This window comes from Artemia sp. Qi Xiang Cuo, chromosome 15 (genome assembly GCF_049724085.1).
Source record: "Artemia sp. Qi Xiang Cuo chromosome 15, ASM4972408v1, whole genome shotgun sequence".
NCBI lineage: Eukaryota > Metazoa > Arthropoda > Branchiopoda > Anostraca > Artemiidae > Artemia > Artemia sp. Qi Xiang Cuo.
Window position 1 is genome coordinate 3,384,172 of NC_142808.1, and position 24,453 is coordinate 3,408,624.

The window sequence follows — 24,453 nt, forward strand, 5'->3', positions numbered from 1 at the left end:
TACGCAAAACTAATTAGTTAAATTTGCTTATCCTTGTCGTCTAATATTCCCGTTAACAACCTTTTGATTCCCAAAGACAATTAAACCTTCGAAGGAGTTACATCTTTTTAAGTTGTTTGGTGCCATCTATTTTTGGCATACCTTTTTTCAGATTTTTCACCAACTTTTGTTTTTTAATTTGGCATTCGCTACTACCGAGACCTACATAACTGGGTGTCGAAGTTCTTTTCATTAAGAATTGAATTCCCGAATTCCCGTTATCGGAGAAGATTGGCGAAGAAACGTTTCTTTAGAAAGAGAGGATTTGAGATCAAAGAATTCTGTGATCAATTGTTAAGGAAACTTTTTTATTTGTTGATAATTGATTGTTTGACTATTTTGATATGAAGCTAACTTCAAATCCTATTCTTATCTGAACTTTAAAAAGAAAGGATCAGAAAAGGCTGTTGTTTCATGCCTACATAAAGAATACAAAAACCAGGCACGTCCATGATAGTTTCTTTTGAGGGGGGGGGGGGCAAGCTAAAAAAGTATTGATTTTTGGATTAAAATACGGGTTTATTAAAACAAAACTATTCCTCCTTAAGCTGTCGCTTGTTCACTGTATATTAACCCTTTCAACATATAAAATATTAGTAAATAAGGAAAAATAAGTAATTTATAAAACTTAATATTGAAACTCCAGATAGTGTTCCCTTTTTTGTGTTTTTTTTTTTCAAAGTGTCACATCAAGTTGAGCAGGGTTGACCCACGCAATTTTCTTCTACTTAAATAAGGACCTTATCCTGGTCATTGAGCTAATATTGATGGTAAGCAGTGGCGGATCCAGGGGGGGGGAGTGTCCCCCCTAACTTAGTCCAAAGTAGTGTAATTTACTTAATTGGGTGTCCCCCTAACTTAGTCTAAAGTAGTGTAATTTACTTAATTAATGCAAGTTTGCGTTAATTTAACTTCCTCCTAACGCGTTTATCGGATCAACCTATTTTGCGCCCCCCCCCAAAAAAAAAAATCCTGGATCCACCCTTGATGGTAAAAGAAACAAATATAAGAATATTGTTGATTATTGAAGTCCTCGTCATACCCGACACACACATTTATTTACGACAGTTTTCTAGACTTATTTTCTATTTTAGAATCTTGACTTTATTTACGACAGCTTTCTAGACCTATTTTAAATTTTAGAATCTTGACTTCCTTGTCCTACGAGCATGATTCTTCACATTCTGGTGATTAGGGTGAGCCACGAAAACTTTAAAAGAGAGCTGCCAAAGTTGGAGCCAATTTTTCCAAATCAAGGGAAAATGAGTGAAAACTGAAAAAGGATTCATACAGTACTGTAAAGATACACTAAAAAACTGACCCGTTTCTGTGAATGCTTGAATTACAAAGGCTTATCTTAGTTTTGACAAGGTTTTTGAAGAAACTAAATTTCAGCAAGAAGAGGGTAAACTGGGGTCTGAGGGGAAGGCAGTTGCCCCCCTGCACCATAGCGAATTAGGCCCCCGATATTTTCATTTTATTCATCAATATCCTTTCAAATAAAAACAATTCAGAAAGAAGACGCGTTTTATTTCCGTAAAAATATTTCGCAAAACATATAATGCACTTAATTAAAACTGGTTTGTACGTTACGCTTATAAACAAAAAAAAACATAACTTCAACGGTACTTAATCACACATGTTCCATTCTAAAGAAGCACTAAAACTAAGCTTAAACTCGATATTTAGTAAATATTCAAAAATGTTTTAATAGATGGCGCAGGCGTACTTGAGATGGCATTGATAACCAAGGAATAAAGATAGAAAGCATATGATTATGGACTAGGAAAACTATTTACATTAGTTAGTGTAAAACAAGGCCATTCAGAATAAATACATAAATTGAGTAAAATTAATTTTGTGTATTTACAGAAAAAAATTGACTAAAAATACAAAGTTGGACTATATTAAAACTAGACACTCGTTCATGAACTTAATTATTCAAAAAAACTTTGAAGTGCATAGCACTTTCTTTTAAATGTTATAAAATAATAAGTGCAGTTAAGTACAAGGCGAAAGAATTTGCATATTCAAAAACAGAAATTATTAAATTAATATATGTTTATTTTCTCCAGCGATGCCAATTGGTGGGGGGGGGGGGAAGTCAACCCTCCATTGACTTTTAAGAAGTGGGGGGGGGGGGGTAAGTCTCAGAAAATAGTTCTTTAAGCACGAAATTACCAACTACAGATCATATAACAAACATTGCCTCTCTAACCCACATGTTCATTAAATGGGCCTGCCTAATTCTATCATACAAAATATCAATATACAAATAGTCATACAGTAGCCTATAGTAGAAAGTCAATGGCTTACAGTACAGTGGCCAATACACTACCAGTATTAGTGCCATCAATTCACAAATTTGCGCATAGCTACCTCGAATATGCCTGTGATTATATCACGTTCCGTAACAAAATACAAGTTAGGTGTGCGCAAATCCCCGGATTGATGTCAATAATAAGGCTATAATGATGATCACCACAAAATCCTTTTTAATTGATTACGGACTTTAAAGTCCGTAAAGTCCGCACCCAATTTTTACGGACTTTAATAGTGACCAATGGCACCGAAGACCCTACACAGTATGGAAGCTCATGAGTACGGTAAAGAGTGATTTATATTAAGTGGAAAAGATTATTATGACACCGAGAGGAGGTGGGATGAAAAAAAAGAAAAAGTGATTTATATTTAGAATCCAGCAAGTAATCACATTTTTTTTGTCTTAAAAAGCTGAAAATATATTTAATTTGCGAAATCTTTGGTGTCTGCAGCAACGTCTTAGATTAGAGCAGAAGAGCGAAACTTCGTTAAACATGTTAATCAGGATCTTGAAAACTATTCCCACTACAATGTAAACTATTGAAAACTTGAAACTTATTTCCAGGGCCATATTCAAAAGTTTCATTCGAGGAGGGGGTTAAAAAGGAAATATTCTAGTGGACTTTATCTAAAATCTCATGTTGTCTAAATAAAAACTGTTAGCTAATTTTGTTAGAATATCTCTAACAGTCAAAATTCCCCTGGTCAAAATTCCTCAAAAAAAAGAAAGAAAAGATGCGGTACGAAAGTCAAGAACTAGAGGCAATTTATTATCGAAAATTAGCAGTTAAAATAAAATTAATTGTTTATTATGTAGTGTTTTATTTATTGCTGATTTATTACTGCTACTACTAATACTGCAGCACTAAGCCGGCCAAGGTCAATGCAGCTGCACACGCCCCTCCTCCGCCCTAATCTATTCAATGCTTCACTCTTTAACCTTTCCCATGAAGTTCTTATTTCCTTTAAGTCTTTCCAGATTAATGTTAGGTTAATTTATATTGATCTGTAAGATGGATAAGGATAAAGACCCTCCAGAGCCATGATGGCGTCGATTCGATGTCCAGTTGCCAGGTATTTTTTTTTTACAGGGATAGAATTTCACCTAGCTTTACGCTAGATGGAATCGAACCCCAGACCCTGTATTGTCGAGCAGAGCATCAATCAACTGCCCTACTTTAGGGCTGGATAAGCATTGAGATTGCCAAAATATACACTTTTCCGCCATCTATCTCGGTTCAAATGAAAAGCAGATGAGAAGGAAGAAATATTTAAAGCGCAAAAAATTTCGGGGGGGGGGAGGGGGAAACCCCTGACGCTCCTCCATACATCTTGGACAAATGAAAAACAGATCGTCCCAGAATTGATAGAAAGGTATTCTAAGATAGGATTGAAAGGAAACTGGAGCTTTATGACATGGGGTTATTGGATTAATATTAACCAATTAAAATACATATCGAAATCTACGGATTGGGTATTTCTTGTGGGAACATCGAAAAAAAATTAAAACAATAAAAGGAACAAAATCTGCGGTGAACAACGTGCAAAGACAATGTGTCTCCCGAGTAATAAGGTGTTGGAAGAGGAAGACCAATTCAAACACAAATTATAAACAGTAAATTGTGTTGTAGCCAGTTTTCATAACTAAACCAATTTTTCTTTGTAAACTTCCAACTTCCTATTATAGGCCGAATGTGGTTCCAGACTTTTGCACCATTCTGTATATTACTTATTTCGATTTTGATTATTATTATAGTAGCAAGGTCAAAGTAAACACAAAATTTGAGTGAATAGAAGTGTTTAAAAAAAGGTGGAAATCATTTGAACACTTGCTGTGAACAATAAATTGTATTATGGTTGAATATCCTGCACCATGGATCAAAAAAGGTTCCAGCTTATTTTTCGTATTGTTATTAAAAAATGGAAAACTAGCAAAATACCCCCCACCGAATTAAGAAAATTTTATTTTTGCTCAAAAAGCTAAAAAAGAAAATCCTTTTCACCTCTCCCTCATTACTTTTATATTTATATGAATTGGTGCCACTGCTCCCAAATTTCATTTAACCTGACTGGATAAAAAATACCCCTACCCCTATTCCTCCAATATTGCCCCTTTTGATATTGATTATTATTAAAGAATACTATTACTACTACTAACAACTCACTGCAGCACCAAGCCACCTGGGGCCAACATAGCTACGCACGCTCATCCTCCATTCCAGTCTATTAAAAACCTCAGTCCCTAACCCCTACCAGGAAGTACTTATTTCCCTTAAATCTTTGCTTACAACATCCTCCCATCCCATTCGGGGGTGATCTGCTTTTCATTTGGTCCTAGACGGTTGGCGATCTAGGCCAACGATTATATTCTTTAATAAAAGAATACATCTGTTATTATTAAAGAATAAGTTAATTATAAGCATTAATGTACCTAAGGTGTACAAATTACGAATAAAATAATTTAATATAACATTCAAGCTATTGACATTCAAGGCATGACATTCAAGCTAACGAGAGCCAGTGCAAGACTGGGGATAAAAAACAATAATCGGATAAAAAACAATAATCATTGAAAAATTGAATAAAACACAAAATTGCCCCCCTTAATTTCTAGGATTTGACCCCACTGCATTTTCTCCACCGAAAGCAAACATTTTTGGATTAAACTCTTGTAGGACTATTCAAAGGCATGAGCTCAGGGGATATTACCCTCTCGGCATTCCCTGTTGACACTCATACTTAAAAAACTCTTATATACTAGCTAACCATGAACTAATTTACTAATTAGATATTTCTAATTAGTAAATATATAATACTAATTAGCAATATTAATTAGATATTTCTAGCCTAATAAATCAACCAAAACCCTAAAATTAACCTAAATTCGAGGTCAGCAGAACTAAGGAAAAAACTTCTTCTAGCAGGTTCATTATTCAAAGATAGTTAAATAGATAGTGTATCCTTCAGTAGCTTACGAACGGTGCTGCTTACGGATACGTTTTTTGACCCGACGGTCTCATGAGAGATCTGAAAAGATGATAATAAGATAAATCTTAGTAATATAAGAAAAAAAAGAGAAGAAAACTAAGAATAAAAAAATAAATAAAAGGAGAAAATAAGATATATCTTAGTAATATAAGCAGAAAAATAAGAAGAAATTAGAATAAATAAGAATAAAAAATAAGGTAAATCTTCGAGCGCTCGTTAATTAGTAAGGTTAAGCAAAATAGTATAAATAACATTTCCTACTTTAGATAAGATAGATAAGATAAGTTTTATTCTTCATTATAAATACACATACAATATTACATGCTATTATTCCCCCAAAGGCTCATTGGCCTGTACAAAGGGGGAAGACATATGAAATGCTTACTCAAAAATGAAAAACAAAACACTTGCTCACATACAAAGGAGAAGAAAAGAAAATATAGATACAATGAAAACTATAGAAGAAATAGAATAAATAAGCTAAATTAATTAATTATATTAAACAGACTAAAAAAAAAAAAAAAAAAAAAAAAAAAAAAAAAAAAAAAAAAAAAAACATCTACGAAGCCAAAAATTTTTAACAATTTTTTTTTTTTTTTTTTCCTAAACAAACCGAATGAGTGGCACCCTCGAGCTGATTCAGGCAACTTATTCCAAACAATATGACACGCCATTAGAGGATTAAATTCTGACCTTATACAAGGAGTAAAAGGAGTAAAGAAGGACACTAAGCCCCAAGACCTTTTTTGTATTTATGTAGTTTGATTTAGTAACAATTATTAGTTAATTTTATCGGAATTCATAATTAGTATAAAGAAAAACATTGCAAAAGAATGAAGATTATGCAATATTGCAGTCCTCAATAGATAAAAATGTTCTTTAGCCTTGATGTAGCTTTAGACTTGTTGTAGCTTGGGCAAAGAAAATCAGAAGACGTTCCTTGAACGCCTCAGGAGTAGAGTATATCTACGTACTATATCTAACAAAACCGTTAAGCCCTTTAAACAAAACCGTTATTACCCCTTCACCGTGACTGAGAAAGGGTCATCCTATTTTAGTTTTGTGTTTTGTTTTAAGGTTTGATTTTTATAATTTTTTATCAGTTTTATTCTACACTGAGGACGGTCAAGAGGAGGTCTTGACCGAAATATTTACATAATTTTTCAATTTTTTTCACTGGCTGTTTATTCTTCTTGTTCTTTCTTCGCGGTTTTATGTTTTATCATGATTAGCCAGTGTGGTCTCAGAAATTATTTATAGATCAGAGACAGGGCCGCATCCAGACTTTTTTTTTTTGGGGGGGGGGTTCAGACCCCCTAACTCCCCGCTGGACACGGCCTTGATCAGAGATTAATGACCCCAATTAAGTATTTTATTTTTTTTGTGCAAGTTAGAGCTGAAGGATTGCCGTAAAACTGCTAGTTTCAGACCGAACATACACCTTAAGTATGGTTAAGTATGGTTTTTGTATATTACAAAAAAAGAAGATATTGCTTTCTATAAAAAAAAAAAAATTCTGTGCATTTGAAAGTACTACGTTTAAAAGGAAGAAAGTAAGAATAAAAATTCACTGCATATCAGACTAATGAAACGAGGCTGATTATTTAAAATATATAGCATTTTATTTCATTTGTGAGATCATATTAATTATGTAATATTTACTAATTAATATTAGTTAAATCACAAATTAATTATTTATTATTTACTTTTTAATTGTTATTTATTAACTATCATTAATTTCTTAATTACGAATTAATAGCGTATTATAAAACCAATGATATTAATTGCGTACTTATTAATAAAGTTTTAATTAAGTGTCAGCAATTCTTGAATTTTTTATGTTACAATTATAAAATAGAAGCTGTTTAAAATACAATTTGTTTTCAATAAAGTGCAAATGACGGTCTGGTCTTTAGAGAGTATAGGCTAGGCACGTTGGCACGTTCTAAGTATGGCACGTTCTTCCTAAGCAGCAATGGGTCGTCCTTTACACATGCCACTGTCTTTCAAAGACTACACTTTCAAACTTAAATTATTTTAAAACGATTTGAAAGGCTCATTTGTATATTATACTTATTATATTATATTTATTTAAATATATATTTATAGTATTCATAATATATTATATGTTTATATAATATTATTGGGCAATATCTACTCTGACTTTATTTGCAAAAGTTTGATTCTCAAATTTCTGGTGCGAGAGGAACTCTGGTTGCAAAAACTAATTCACCATGCCATTTTTAATTAAACTTTATTTAATATTTTATATTAAATTATTATTAATTAATAAATAATTAAGATGAGTCTGAAGTCGTGAAACTCTGAAGTCATGACCTTATTTTTTAAAAATAATTTTGATACACATATGTCGTTTTATAACCAAAAACTATAAAATTAAAATGTGTTAATATTTGAACTGAAACAAACGGCGAAACTGCTTTCATTACTAATTTTGTTGTTTGTAAATTAAACATTTGCATTTTTCGATTTTTGAAAAATATAGTTAGGGGAAGGGAAAGAATTTTTTCAAATTTTTAGTTAAGATACAAAACGTAGTTTTAAAAACGTAAGGAAGGGGGGGATTTGTTATTTTCTTCAAAGAAAGTACCAAAACATGCATTTTTAAGTCAAGGGGCGAGGGTGTAAAAAACCTAGGGACGGTTGTCCCCTTGCAAGATTTTACATTGCGGGATATTGATCTTCCCAGTAAATGCCCGACTTCCAGATTGTCTCGAAGTTCCAGAAGCCCTAAACCTCGAAATTATTTTTTTTTTGTTGTCTGTAAATTTTGACTATATAAACTGTACGTCGTTTGATCAGATAAAAAGTTTACAGAGCGAACTGTTGAAAGATATACAGAGCAAACTATTGAACGTTATTAAGGATGAAAAACATTTTTCTTGTTAAATAATTGGTTCTCTTAAAATAAACAATTTTATAAAAAAAAACTTCTCCCTTTGAAACAAAACGTGTTTTATTTTAAAACGTTTACATGTTTCCAAGCAAGCTTGTAAATACAATTTACCAGCTTTATTTGATTTTAGCTCCAAACTGTATGGGGTATACTCGAATCCATCGTAAAAAGCTATTTGTCAATATGTTATTGACACAGCCGATTAAAACCGCCATTGGATTATTGCGGTATTTTATTTGTTTTTCTTCCTCGATTTGAAATGGAGATGTTATCGCTTTTACATGTTATTGCGTGCATTCTTTGGAAGCTTAGAGTCAAAAGGGACTATAAACTTCCCATTGCTTTTTTTTGCAAGTAAGAAGAGTCGTGTGAGGTTTGTATGTAGGGTTCCATAAGGGAACTGAACCTAAACTCCACAGCAAGGTTTTCTATAAGTAAGAAAAGGCTTGTATTTGGGGTATGTGGGATTTATACGATTTGTATAGGGAGTTAGGTATGGGGCTCCAAAAGGTACTTGAATTTAGACTTAAGATTATGACTTTTACAAGTGAAGAGGTTGGCAGTTGAGATATTATTTGGCAATAGCATCAGGTTATCGTATTCCCATCCGGTTGGGTTGATATAAATAGATGCTTCCTGTTTAGTAATATGGCGTTGGCAATTGAGTCTTAGGCACTTTGCTTAAAACAATTTATAGGATGAGTTCCTAGAAACTTATTTTCAGCCAGTCATATGAGCCATAATTCATAGTAACGTCACTTTCAATTAAAAACGCTCCCCGTCTGTTCTCTAATATGATTGTCCAAGGTGCTTTCTTGTCATAGGACACTGACAAGGACATCAGTTCCCTGTCAAATGACAAGAAAATGCATGACGAGTTAAAATGAAGCAACTTTATTTCAGCTCATGCGCTAGAAAGGATTTAAATATCAGCCAGGGTTGTGCCAGTATTTTTAAGTCCTCCCAAACCCACGTAAAAGAACAAAATATTTCTCTCTTGTCGTCTTGCATTTAGTAAAATAAGGTCGCTAATAATATCCACTATCCCTCCCATGCAAGGCCGTACCTTTTCGGATGGATTTTTTTTTCGGATGGGGTTTTACTCAATTTCTTCTTCTTCTTTTTTTTTTGGGGGGGGGGGGAGGGGGTTACACAAAAAAACCTCAAAAAACACATACAAAATTGTTTTTGTCAATTTTTGTTACATTTTTACGAATCGGACAAACATTTCTGGGGGGAGGGGGGTTAAAACCTACACCCCTGGATACGGCCTTGCTCCCATGTACAGTTATCCCGATAATACCCCTCCCATATACAGATATCTCTCCCATGTACAAATGTGGCTTAGTACCTTACCTCAAAGAGATATGGTTGAACGTCACTAAAGCTTGTATCAAATACATAATCCAACTCGGACTGGCTCGGCATCTTGGGAACAAAATCCGGTCGGTTCATAGCAGCTGCTACTAAAAACACCTTCTCAGTCAGTTCATCTACCAGTTTTTCACGAAGCACCTGTCTCTCTGAAAAAAGAAGAAAAAATAGAAATTTATGTTTCAAAGCTGAATTTAACCGAAAAGTCAAATTTGAGTCGACTTTTGGAATCAGCAATTAGTTCATCCTCCAGTTTTTGGGTGCCTCAAAGTCAGACATTTCTAGATGACCATGCAATCTGACCAGGTTGACCTATTAATTGTCTCGAAAATAGTTCGCCAAGTAGATCTTCAGGGTCCTAACATCGTAAGAAGAACATTTTTTTATTGGACATGAGCACAAATTTATCTAAGGATTTCACCTTGTTTGAAGCAGAATCATGTAAGAATTTTCAGTTAGTATGATTGCAGGACCAAAGTAACCCCGCCGACCAGGAGCGTCCCGAGCCTCATTTCATTGGGAGGGGGGGGGCAATCTTTGTAAATTTCACCGGGTTGCTACCTGATTTATGCCAAATTTTCTGCAAAAATCGAGGATTTTGCTGTATTTCTGCCGATTTTCAAAAATCTATACCGAAGTTTTCGCCTTCGGCGGAAGTTTTACCAAATCCAAAAAAATTTAGGGGGCGGCGTACCCCTCCCTTCCCCACCTCGGGACACCCCTGACTCCAACACCACCCAAAAGTCTCACTGTCAACTTTTTAATAGTGAAATGAAATTATTTTATTGTCTTTTGTCTTACACGGTCATGTCGATCATTGGCAGTTCTTGTCATAATAAAAGATAAAATGGTAGTTATTGTCATAATAAGTAAGTTTATATCTTGGGGATTAACGTTACTCTTTTCTTTAGTAATAACAGCGTAGAACAGAAACATCCCCAGAAATCAAGAGGAATGACATATCAATTTCACATTTTTGAAGAGCTTATAGTTTTTTTTTATGGCTGTGACTAAACATATAAAAGTCACAGCCATAGCCATCTTCATACAAATTTATATGCATAAAATCACTGTATAAATAATATATTGTATAAAATAATATATCGTCATACAAATTTGACTCGAAAGATCACTAACAGAGTCAAACTAAAACCTAAAATATCCAACTATCTGTAAAAAAAAAAAAAAAATCCAAGTTCAAATAAAAGAAAAAAAAACCTTTAAAGTCAAAAACAAATAAAAAGAATAAAGAAAGTAGTAATCTTAGCATGTCACACCTTGTTTGAACCAGTGCCATGCAAGGATTCTCAATCTGTGATTGAAGAGCCGATGTGAGCCAATAGCCCCTCCAGCCCTTATTTATTGATGGATTTTATTTATAGTAAAAGATAAACTAAAAATCGCGAAGAAAGGAAGAAAACGAGGACAATTTATAGTAAATAAAACACTAATAACACTGAAGCAGGAATAAATGAAAGAATGCATAAAAAACGACTTACCATGTTCAGTTTGAAGGGAGACAGCTTCAACTTGCACTGTCCACACCTCCCAAGGAGTACTTTCCCTTGGAAATGGCCACCGAGCCTTTCTGGTCTGAAAAAAAGTTAAAGAGATGTGACCCATTCTTTGACCATCTAAATTTTGCAAAGTATCAGTAAAAGATGTGACATGACGCTGCACCACATCATTGAGTTCCGGCGAGCTGCACCTTACCTAAAGTTAGGAAAAGAAGCAGATAGAACAATAAAGATAAAAAAACAATACTTCACAACAATCTAACAGCTATAGTTTACTATTATAATGATTTACACTACAGCTCATACAAAGTGAAAAACAGCTTCAGAATATTCAAACAGCTAGATAATTTAATCAATAAAAATCATTTAAGCCACATCATTTCTAAAGTGATGGAAATAAAAAAAAACTACACTTATAATAATAATAATATGACACTCAAGGTAGCTCTAGATGCCGTCAGTTTTTTTATCTCTGAAGTGAACTTCAGTTTCATATATATTACTAGCACTACTACTAGCAACTCACCGCAGCACCAAGCCACCTGAGGCCAACACAGCTATGCCCGCTCCTCCTCCATCCCAATCTATTCAAACCCTCCCTCTTTACATCCTCCCAGGAAGCCCCCATTTGCCTTTAATCTTTCTTTATGACTTCCTTCCCCCGCCCCCCCCCAACCGCAGATGATCTGCTTTCTGTTTAGCCCTAGATGGTTGGCCAAAAAGGACAAAATTTTTAGTAATATGTCATCCTTCATCTGCAGAACGTGACCAAGCCATTTCAACCTTTCTCTCATTATAGGCCTAGAAAGCGGGATTGAAACCCACTTTTTATACAGCCTACTGTTTAAAATACGGTCAGTCAGCCCGGTATCCAGAACAATCCTTAAGCAATTTCTCTGCAAAACATCTAGCAAAACTTCATCCCCTCTTTAGAGCGCCCATGCTTCAGAACCATGTTTGACCAATGTCATCACTGTAGCTTCCAATATACTAATATTGGTTTGCAGACTCCTCTTCCTATATTTCCACATTTTTTTTTTCAACTGTGAAAAACACCCTGAACCTTGGCTATTCTACTTTTAACATCTTCAATACTCCCGCCGTCTTTACTAATAATACTACCAAGCAGGGGCGTAATTTGCTATGGGGTAGGGGGCAACTTCGCCCTCCAGACATCAGTTTGCCACCCCAGACCTCAGTTTGCCCCCAGCTAAAATTTAGTTTCTGCGAAAAATCCTGTCAAAACTACTGCATAATCCAAGGACCCAGAGAAACAGATCAGTTGTTTTTAGTATATATTTGTCCTTATGGTACTTCATGGCTCATTTTTTACTATCATTTTCCCTTAATTTGGGAAAATTGGCCCCGACATTGCCCCCCCCGGATTTTGACGAAACTACACCACTGCTAGCAAGGTAAGAGAAGCTATCCATCTGACCAACCTTCTCATTACCCAACATCACCTTTTTCAGCTTTGTAGCTATTGTTTTAATCAACCCTATCCACCTATAAAGATCTCATAGATATGCAAGGTCCTGGGACCAGATTCTCCTAAGCATGACGACGGTCCAGATTTTTCTACCTACCAATTTTCAGCAGGAGATTAGGGCTATAATGGCTGAAAACCAATAGCCAAATTAGTCTCGTTTGAAATTACAAGCAGGAGGTTAGGGCTATAGTGACTGAAAACGAGGAGCCAAATTAGTCTCGTTTGAGATTACAAGTAGGTTAGGGCTATAGTGGCTGAAAATAAACAGCCAAATGAGGTTTGTTTAGAAAAAAAAACTTTCGCACTGAAGAAAAACCTACGAGGGTTTGCGGTCATGCAAAAGTCCACATAACTACTGACCCATAAATTTAAATATTTAATCAAAATAATAATAACCAGATTAAAAAGTTCAAACCTGGCCTTTTAGCCTCTGTTAAATTTCCCGCCTTCATTGGTGTAATAAAAGGCGTACCGACAGAAATGAATGAAAAAGATCTAGAGAAAATTATTCCGAAGTGTGTCAAAGCTTTGCAGTGTGGCAAGTCACGTGTCTACAAGATTTATTTTGAACAACGGAGTGATCTCGATTCCTTTCTGAAAAATTCTGTGAAGGTGTGTTATGAGGAGTTTATTGCCCAGAATTTCATATTCATACGGTGTTTCAGATGCCATCGACAAGGACATTTTGCTGCTCATTGTAAGAACGCAGAACTGTGCTCTCGCTGTGGTTCCACGGAGCACGCTTCCACCAGGGATAATCCATGTGCACGGAACGTGTTTTTCATTACATGTAAAGAGTCTAATCACACCTGTTACAGTATCAAATGCCCTGGCAACGCTCAAACCGATAAACGGGCAGCTAAGTAGATTAATGGATATTCGTTTTCTCTCTTTGAACACTAATGGTGGTCTTATAAAAAAGGACTTATTTTTGAGAATATACTTCATAATCATGATATTCTGTGGTTGCAGGACCATTTCCTGACCAGCAACACAGCCTTGGTTTACTTGACATTAGTGCCACCTTCAAAACTTTTTCGGTTCCAGCTAAGCGTAGGACTTCTAAAGGCAGAGCTTCGGGTGGTATTGCTACTTATGTAGCATCAAATCTTGATTCTAGTGTCTTTTCTAGTGATGGTTTTTTAGCTGTTCGAGCAGGTGAGTGCGTAATAATAAATGTGTATTTACCCACCGATTACAAAGACGAAGATTCAGAGAGAGATTTCACATTAGCAGTTAGTAAACTTAGCTCTTGTCTTCGTGATGCCCTTAAACTGAAAATCTCGTGTTTGATCATAGGTGATTTTAATTGTGATTTAAATTGCAAGTTGTCTTCAACTTCTATCCGTGCTTCTTTACTATTAGGAATATTTGGTGATGGTTTCAAAGTTCAACAGAAATCTGTTCAGTTTACTTACATTCATTCTTCCTCTTGCACATCTAACCTTGACCATGTTGTGTCATATAACCTAACCTTGATATACTTTGTGTTGAGGTAATTTCTAAATTTCAAGTTTCAGACCACCTTCCTATTGCTTCTAGTTTTAAACGAGAAGCTTCTCAGATTCCAGTGTTACAGGCTCATTTTGTTCACTGGCAAGTGGTATACTTGTCGCGATTGGAATAAAACTGACACATCTCAGTTCATCGAATGTTCAGATAGCATCCTAAACAAGATCCGGGTTCCATTTCATCTTCTGCAAACGTCTTCCAATAAAAACACTAATGAGGTTAGATTAACTCTTGACATCTACTCTGCAGAAATCTGCCATGCACTTTTGTGTGCTGAAAAAAGGGCAGTTCCTCTTAAAAAAATACGTATTGATACCCAAGTTCCCGGGTGGTCAGGAAATCTAGCGCTGTCTGAAGCTTGTGACCGAGCTAAATTTTGGTACAAATTATAGAGAGATTGCCTATGCCCCCGTCAAGGAATAGTCAATGAACTGAGAAAAGTGTCAAAAAAATGTTTTGCTAAGGAACTTGCCCTTCATCGATCTAAAATGCAGACACTTTATTCCGAGAAGGTAGGAATTCATCTGATATACTGTAGAAGCTATTACCTCGTACTATCTCCTCCAATTTGCCAGACCCGAATGACATTCCTTTGTCCGAATGGATATCCCATTTTTCAAATGAATTTTCTGAGCCTGATCCTGTTTTAGAGTCACAATTTTGTGACGAGCTCTGCAACTTCATTGATGAATCTCCTGACCTTGATTTCGTTGTTACTTGTGACGCTGTCATAAAAGCCATATCCCAACTTAAAAAGAAAACGTCTTGTGGGATAGATAAGGTGAGCACTTTACACATCATTAATAGAAGTTATCTATTGGTGCGTCATCTCAGCCTTCTCATGCAAATTGTTACAGGTATTTGTTACAGGTTAGGTTACAGGTATTGTTCCTTCCTCGGTATTGTTACAGGTATTGTTACAGGTGTTACAGGTATTGTTCCTTCCTCGTTTTGCATTGGTGATCTGATTCCGATTCCAGAAAAAGGAAAATCTGACCTGTTATGTTTTTTTTTCCGTTCCATCACGGTCTCTACTACGATATGCGAACTTTTCGAACACCTTTTTCTGGATGAGTTAAGACAGAAAAGTTACATTCCCCCATATCAGTTCAATTTTAAGGCTAATCTTGGCTGTTCTCATGTTCTTACATCAGTTTTTACTGCCCTCGCCGACGCTGAATCTTCGGGAGAAAGTATGATCCTCGCCGGACATGACGTTAAACGTATGTCCGATTCCTTAATTCATTCGTCCATGCTTCTTCATATGGCAAGGCGAGGCGTAAACCCATCAGTTGTCCATGTTTTCAGGGCTTTATATAGGAATCTAAGAGTGCATTTAAAACCCCCATCCCGTTTTCCCCTGCAATCGGCTCTTCATCAATCCCGATATAATTGCATTAATTCTCGTGTGAGGCCAAACTCTTCGAGTGCCTCGAATAAGCTTGTGATTCCTCTGTACCCCATCCTCGTTAAGAAAGAGACTAGACAGGGGGCTATCACTTCCCCAATCTCGTTCAATAATAGTGTCCTGGATGCTCAGGCAAAGTTTCTTCCTTCATGCATTCTTGGGAGAATCGATATGTCTCTTATTTGTTATGTTGATGACATCTTGAATCTCAGCCGTACGATCCAGCGCATTGAGCAGAATTTCAAAATCCTCAAAGATGAATATTCAAAAATCATCTTAAAAAAAAAAGTCTTTTAATCCTGAGAAATCCGAAGTTGTCCTTTTCAATTTGTGAAATCCCTCCACTTCTCTACTAAATCTGGAAGATTCTCTTGTCAAACCCACAGACTATATTACATACCTGGGCCTTTCAATTGGCATATCTATCGGCCATACATGATGTTTGAAGATTTCTCACGTTGAGTTTAGAATTAGAATTTCTTACGCTGGAACCATAAAAAGCAAACTACGTTTCAACTGTTACCTTCTAGCATCCGTTTTCACTGCCACAGCCCTTCCACATCTGCTTTACATTGCTCCTTTCTGGATATTCTTTACAGTTACAGATAAAAAGCAACTACAATCAATGTTCTTCAGATTTGCTAAATATATTTTACATCAGCCCCCTTGGACAAGAAACCATAAAATTATTCATTTGTATAAGCTAGCTGACCCTAACATTATCATTAATAAATCTCTATCTCATTTTCAAAGTAAGTTTAATCGTCCATGGTCACCAATTTGTTCACAATAGTTTTTTTGTATTAATGTAATGTATGTAATGATTTCTTGTTCTATTTTTTTGTAATTTTAGTGATTATTCTTTATATGTACCTTTATTTTGGACGGGCAGTAATTGAATAATAATAATATTATTATTAATAAATCTTTCTCCCGTTTTAAAAGAAACCTTTATCATCCTTTCGTTAGCATCATTGTTCATATTAATATTATGAAGAGTTTTTTTTTGTCATGTATTTGAAATTTCAATGTGTGTTTATGTCCTTCTTTTTCTTTTTGTTTTCTTTAGTGATTACTCCGTCTACTGTACCTTTTTTTTGACGGGCAGTAAATGAATAATAATAATAATATATATATATATATATACATATTATATATATATATTATATATTATATATATATATATATATATATATATATATATATATATATATATATATATATATATATATATATATATATATATATATATATATATATACGAGTATATATATATGCATATCAAATAAATAAAAATAACCCAGCAAAAATGAAACAACTTCCATTTGAATCCCTGCCTACCTAATACAGTGTTCCTCCCAACAGAGCATTTATTTTCCCAAGATATGTTTTTCTTCCAATGGAAGAAAGTAACCTCAGCCAAGGGGTTTAGTAACTCTAAAAGCCTATTCCTTAAATGATGAAACAGTTCAATCTGTAAATAACTAAACATATTCTTTTAATGGAAGAATAAGCTACCAATTGGCAAAGAATTAAATTTAAAAAAACTCATTCAAAGGCATATCTTGCAACTGCCCATATTATAAAAATTTAATTTTATTCTTTTCGCATGAAGAAATAAAAAGCCTTCAAAAATTTGACTGCTGAAACTTTGAGATTTATTGATAAGGTAAAGATTTTTTTTTGTTTATTTGTTTTTTATGTTTAGGTGGTTCATAAACAAAGCAAATAGTTTTGTTTAGCTTTGTAAAGACATTGGTACTACTGAGAAGAGAGCTGAGGAGGTGGAATAATTATAGTAATAATAAAAAACTAAAGATGGTAAACTCCAGACAACCTATAACATTATGACATCATCAGCCACTACTTTTCCAAAAAAATACATTTTTCCTAACATAAAAAAAAAGAATGACATTCTTCCTAACATTCTTCAAAAAGTATAACAGTACTGGCAATATGCCAAAAACATAACATACTGCAATTATCTACCATTGTTACAGTTCTATACACTATTATGTTAAATTAGCTCTTTTTTTTTCTATGTTATGAAGAAATAAAAAGTGTTGAAGGTAACTATTTTTAATAGTTCTGAATGAGTTAAGGCCAAGGCAGCCTTTATAATATTACAAATACAAATTAATTTACAAATTAAGTAATTAGAAAATTAATTAACATTATAATTAGTAAAATGTAATTAATTAATTAACTTATTTATTTTAATTAATTTATTTATAATTTATAATTCGTTAATTAACTAATTTATCTTAATTGATTAATTAAATAAATTAACATATAATTAATTAACAAATTAAATAAATACAAATTAAGAAAAGTGGGGCTGGAAGATCTTTTGAGGGGAGTGTCTGAAACTTCAAATAATTTGGATTTTAATATCTCAGTTTCCCAGGTTTCTTTGAGTAGGCTGAATCTTTCACTCATACTCACTATACACAGGCATAAATATATCCCATATAATACAACAAAGAAAAATAATTAAGAAAAAAATCCAAAAAAAGGTGTTTATCAGCCATTTAACAACACAAAAAGACAAATTAGATATTTCAGCAAACACTTCTGAACAGTTGTCTGTAGTGCAGAAGGTAAGCTTTTTTTTCATTGTTGTTGTATTTTCCCTTTTGCTGTATTGTTATTGAAATATCAGCTATATCTTTTGGTTTTATTCACTAGCTGAAAATCACCCTCATTCAGTTTTTTGTGTATTAATTCTTGTCTTGATTGACATCAACCAACCTGTCAGCAGCAGAGTCAGCTTCAGCTGGAAAGCCCATCATGGCTATCAGAATATTCAAAGGCTGCCCAATCATAGCCACCTCTTCAAAAATGACCCACCAACAAAAATTTCTGCTGGCAGGGTAAATGATGTCAATCAAGAAAAGACTTTAATATTTTTTTTTATTCTTTGTTGTTTTGTTGTATGCTCTGTACAGCCAGTGTGATTTCAGAACATATTTACAAACATATCAATATAACAGGTGGACTATTTTGATTGTTTTGATTATCATTTCACATAAAAATGTTTACTTACATATGTGAAATCAATAAAATCACAGTCAACATCTTCATATCCAATAGTGCCAATTGAGTAAGAATCTTCTTTTTTGTAATGAAATCTTCCTAAGGTCCTATGAAGTAAAACTGTACTAAACAAACTTGACACAGCCTCTGGTACTTGTCTGCCTTCTAATGTCTAAAATTGGAGCATCTATTACATTTGGGCTGTTTTATATAATTCTGGGGATGCCCCATAAGAGGGAGATAGGAGAGAATTGTATCAATCCATCTGATATTAATTTAATCAACCTCTCTTCATGAACAGAAAAATAATGGCATAAAATAAACTTTTTTTAATTCCTTCTTATCTCTGAGAGGATCACCTGGACACCTCTAGGGATCACTCTGTGTGAACATGTGCATGTCCAAGAGAGGGGAAGGTCCCCCTCAATATCATTAATTTATAATGACATACCCAATGGAGGGGTTCTAGGTTAGAAAACTTCTTTCCCAATTATGAAAAATGAGAAGGAAAGAGTTTTTGTTTAATCAATGGCAAAATTTTGTTTAATAAAAGAGAGAAAACAAAAAATAATCCCTCATTGATAAAGTATTTCTACAAATTTATACCCTGAATACTTTCATGCTATTTCCTTAGTTTTTTTCTTTATTTGATTTATTTCGATTTTGTTAAGTTTTAATATTTTTTTATTTTTATTACAGTAGTATCGAACAATAGGATTAGTAACTCCAAAGCTCTATTTCTCAAATGACCAAACAGTTCAATTTGTAAATAGCTGGACATGTTCTTTTTGTGGCAGAAATAAACTACCAATTGACTAAGAATAATAAAAAAAAACATTCAAAACTTATCTATTCAGTCTTTGGGGTTTGATATTTTGAGCATTTGATGGATTAAACTGTATTAAAGAAGAGATATTTTTAAATACTCTGTAAGGCCACAAGTGAAATTAATCATTTTTATACAGCTCTGAAAAAGTCATGCCAGCTTGTCTTGGCTTTGACAATCCATTTTCAAGGAACTTGGAACAGAGACTCAAATGCTTTTTGTAAAATTCAAACAGGGTAAAACTTTAGATGATGGACTTTTTTTCAACCCTACTGAGTTGACACCAATGAAACTTCCATAAATGAATTCAGAGCCTAAATTCAGCCACAAAATAAATTTTCAAGCTCCTATTTCCATTCTATAACTAAGGCTTGGAATTATTAAGGCTTTTCATACAGTTTGACACATTCTTAAGTTTTTGCACATTCTAAAGACCATTTCTTATGGCTTCAACAAAATAACTTTTCTCTTAAGTTTGGCTTGAATCTACCTTTCTTTGCCTATAGGTATGTAAGACATAATCTCAATTATTCATAGCAGGTTTTTAGGCCATACTATTTTTTTTTCAAGGCACATTTTTACTAATTTTTTAAACCTATATAAATCAAGAATTAGCAAAAATATTTGCTAAGAGGAGTTAGCCTTCCTCTCTGTCAAACAAATAGCAAGGGTCGAGGAAGGGGCAGCCCCCCTTATATACTGAATAATTTTGGTTTGTTTTAGGTTTTTAATGTTGCTCCTTATTTTCAGCTGAACAACTTTTTTATTTGATTTCTGACTGTTTCTCAAATCATGCCGGGAAATCCCTTTCCCTTCCTCCTTTATAGAATTTACCCTGGAAAATTCTCCATGTAAAAATCCTCCCTAAAAAATATCTCCCAAACAATTTCTATATATTTCCCAATAACAAATATCATATGCAAACAATGGGCAAATGATACAACTTAAAGCCCTTTCCCCAGGGGTAACAGGGGGTCATATCATCCATAAAGGCATACTTATTGGATCTTTCAACTATGCTGAATAAAACAGCTACATCAACATTTTGATTGGATGAATTTGGGGAAAAAGGGGGTGTGGGCTGGTTCCCCTCCAATCTTTTTGGTCACTTAAAAAGGACACTAGAACTTTTGATTTCTGATCAAATGAGCCATCTTTAATTCTTCTAGGATCACTCATTCAATACATTCACCCTGTAAAAACAAGAAAAAAATGCATCTGTGATTTTTCTTCTGGCAAATTCTGCATTTTTGTATGAAGGAGCTTGAAACCTCTACCATTAGTTTATCTGATATGTTGAATCTGATGGTGTGATTTTCATTAAAACTGCTTGACTTTTTAGAGGTATTGTCCCCCTTTTTTTTGAGAATCAAACAAATTTTTGAAGGGTTGTAGCTTTTCATGGGTGACATTGAACTTAAATAACTTTATATATTTGGAATCACCATACAAATTTAAATATTTTGATGTATCAATTGTTACTAAATTCTGCTTTTTAGAGTTTTGGTCACTATTGAGCTGAGTTGCTCTTTACTGACAGTTTGTTACCACAAACTGTTTGATATGACAGTTTGGTTTTTCTTCTAATTGGAACTGTTTAGACTTACAAACCAAATTTTAATGAGAAACAAGTACAAAAATAATACAAAAGCAGTGCTATTGTACATAGACTTGGGCTCAAAACATGCATTAAATGTAGAGGAGGGACACTGGGACATAACTATATATATATATATATATATATATATATATAATATATGTATATATATATACATATATTGAAAATCAAGTATTTTGCAGTAGGCATCAAAAGATAGCTAATTGTAGAAAGAAAAAGCAATTAAATTAAATCAACACATTTTTAGGAATGATAAAGGCTATGTAAGTAATTACTTATTTATTAGTACCAAAATGTGGTAAGCTTTAACAAGCTTATTACACTAAACAATTATAAAAAAGTCTATGACAATGTTGAAGACATAACATAAACATAAAGAACTGATTGTGGAATGTTTAGAAGTATTTTCTAAAATTTCATATTGTTTATGGTAAATTTGTAGTTTTAGACATAATTTAGTTAGGATGAAAGTGAATACACCACTTGATGCCTTTTTTATGCTTAACCTAACCTATATTTTAAAAAGCCTGAAACCCCTCAAAAATAAAATCACAACAAAACTGACATCATTTTTGAGGGGTTTCAGGCTTTTTAAAACATAGGTTAGGTTAAGGATCTTCAAAAATCAGTACAGATTTGTTTTCATATTAACAAATAAAGAAAATAATAATTTCTATTCTTTAATCAGCTGCAAATGAGAATCTCTCACTAGCCAGTTTTTCTTAGAAAAGTTATTACTATGGGATGCTTTGAGCCCTTTTAGAATAAATTTGCAGTTTTTAACATAATTTATCAAGGACAAAAGTGAATACATTACATGACACCTTTTCTTATGCTCTTTCATAGTTCAATAACTGTCCTGGGGGAAATTCCAGCACTTTTCAATTAGCTGGTACCCATGCAAGAAGTCAAGTTTGGTTAATGTTGATGAAATAAAACAAAATGTGATGAAAATATAATAGCTTAGAAACACATTTGGGCTATATATTTGAAAATTAGGGGAGGGGGGGGTTGGTAAAGCATAGCATATATTAAATACATAACCTGCCCTAACCTAGGTGCCTTTTCCCTCCCTAAATCCCCAAAAACAATAGTTTAACTATTGTAAACACAATGGTAGACCAGTATCTAATCTAATTCTCTATTGACAATTACCCATTTGACTTGTTTCCTTTAGCACCTTCCCTATACAATATATCACATGGGTACCAGCTATTTAAAAAGTACCAAAATTCCATTTTGAGCGCTTAATGGGAACCCAAAAGATAAAACAGCCCATAGTAACCAAAAGTTTAAAAACAAATCTCTAAGAAACCATCTAGTGAGAAAAAATTACTATTTGTAGCTGATTAAGGGAATAAGAATTATTACTTTTCATAGTCTTAATAATAGAGTGTTGTTTTGAAAATCAATTTATGGGAATTTTTAAAAAGAGCCTGAAACCCCTCAAAAATGACATCAATTTTACTGTGACATTAACAGTGATTTTTTCTCACTAACCAGTATATCTAAAAACATGTATTTAATCTTTTGCTAACTATGGACAGTTTATAGCTTTTTAAGGATTAAAAATATAATTGGTAAAATTCTATTTTGGCTATCTTGGAAAGGGGCTAGACCAGGAAAATGAAACTTCTAGGGATGGACCTACAGATTAAAGTATGGCCTGGGAAGGTATTTTGAAGTACCTACCTCTACTCCTTCTCTCTCTAGAGTGGTATGACCTTTGATGATCTTTACAAATCTGTGTGTTATGCAAATACATTTCCTAAATTTTGAAGAAAAAAAACATTGATATGGCTTAAAATTCTAATCAACTAACAGGAATTGCATTTTCAGGACTAAAGCCAGAGAATAAGAAACTGACAAATGAAAATTAAGGTAAAATGTTGTTTTTTCAAAATATCAAAAGGGTGATACTGTTTTCTCATTTTCTGCAATTCAGTTTGAGTCTTATTTTCTTTTACTCTAGGTTTTAGGCATAATATATTAACCTTAAGTACATAATAGTTGAATGTGTGATGGATTACAGGGTACTTATGTATTATACCACCAACACTCAAGTTTACATTGTGTAAAACTTGAGGACAAGCCAATTTTATCTGTCTGTATTAAGAAACAATTAGCTTACAATCAGGGGAAAACAAATGGGGGGGGGGGGCAGAATACATTGGAATTACATAATACGGGCTATATATTTGCATATTAATTAGGTGGGGGGACAGGTTAGTTTAGATCAGACTGTCATGCAGGCAAATTTCAGGAGCCTCTAGAGGGAGGAGTGGATGTAGGTACTTCAAAATACCTTCCCAGGACATACTTTAGCCTGTAGACCCATCCCTGAAAGTTTCATTTTCCTAACCTAACCCCTTTCCAAGATAGCCAAAAGGGTAAATATTTACCAAATCATATTATTGAGTTAGGACAAAAGTGAATGCACCATTTGATGCCTTTTTTTTATGCTGATTACAAATATAATAATCATTTCTATCTGATATGATTTCAGCCCCCCCCCTATATATGCCAATTCAGGGTTAGGTTAGGTATAGCCTATATAGAGCAGGGCTGAAATTCATTTCAGATAGAAATGCTTATTATATTCGTAATCAGCATAAAAAAGGCATTGAATGGTGTATTCACTTTATTTGAAACTCAATAATATGATTTGGTACATATTGATTGCCTTTTTTATGCTGATTATGAATAGGCCTATAATAAGCATTTCTGTCAGAAATGAATTTCAGCCCCCCCCCCTCTCTCCGATATACCACCAATCCCCATGCCTTGAGCTCTATCGGGGGGGGGGGCTGTAGTTAAATAACGATATAAAAGCTTATTATAGTATTTATACGCATAAAAAAAAGGCCTAGCGGTGGTGATTAGAGTTATTCCTAACTCAATAATATGATTTGGTATATATTGAACGCCAAAAGTAGCTAAAATAGAATTTTACCATATAATTTACCCCAGAAGCAATTACCAAATTATGAAAGAGCATAGCCTAAAAAAGCATCAAGGTGATATAGGCTATTCACTTCTATCCTAGCTAAATCATGTTGTAAGCTGACAATTTACCCCTTTAACAGCTCAAAATGTAATTTCCTCTAAAATAAATTATTGAAATACAAAAGAGCATAAACAACACCAACTTTCAAGTGATGTAGCCCTATCATCCTAGGTTATGTTACAAATTTCCCTTGGTTCCTTACGTAGAGTATCCCTATAGTGACCTTAGTCGACGATTTTTACCTCAGAAGAAACGAAATAAAAACCATAGTGAAATAAACAGGGTTTTTACCAATTCAAATGTTTGTCTTCTAGCATTCATTTTACAACAAAAGATCCATTTCTTCTTCTACTTCGAACAAGAAGGGAAGTTTATTCATATAGAAAAATTAAATTACAGT

At 33.8% G+C, this 24,453-nt stretch overlaps 1 protein-coding gene across 1 annotated transcript; it reads right to left on the reverse strand.

The window, feature by feature from the left end:
* Positions 1 to 1,554: 1,554 nt before the first annotated feature.
* Positions 1,555 to 24,381, reverse strand: Atg101 (autophagy-related protein 101). The gene is made up of 5 exons (XM_089101354.1): positions 24,345 to 24,381; positions 18,613 to 18,774; positions 11,140 to 11,353; positions 9,623 to 9,789; positions 1,555 to 5,388 (listed from the first exon to the last, which is right to left on the reverse strand). Exons 1-5 carry the CDS (start codon positions 24,372 to 24,374, stop codon positions 5,305 to 5,307), a joined length of 657 nt encoding a protein of 218 aa, XP_088957480.1. The 5' UTR covers positions 24,375 to 24,381; the 3' UTR covers positions 1,555 to 5,304.
* Between the last annotated feature and the right edge of the window lie 72 nt (positions 24,382 to 24,453).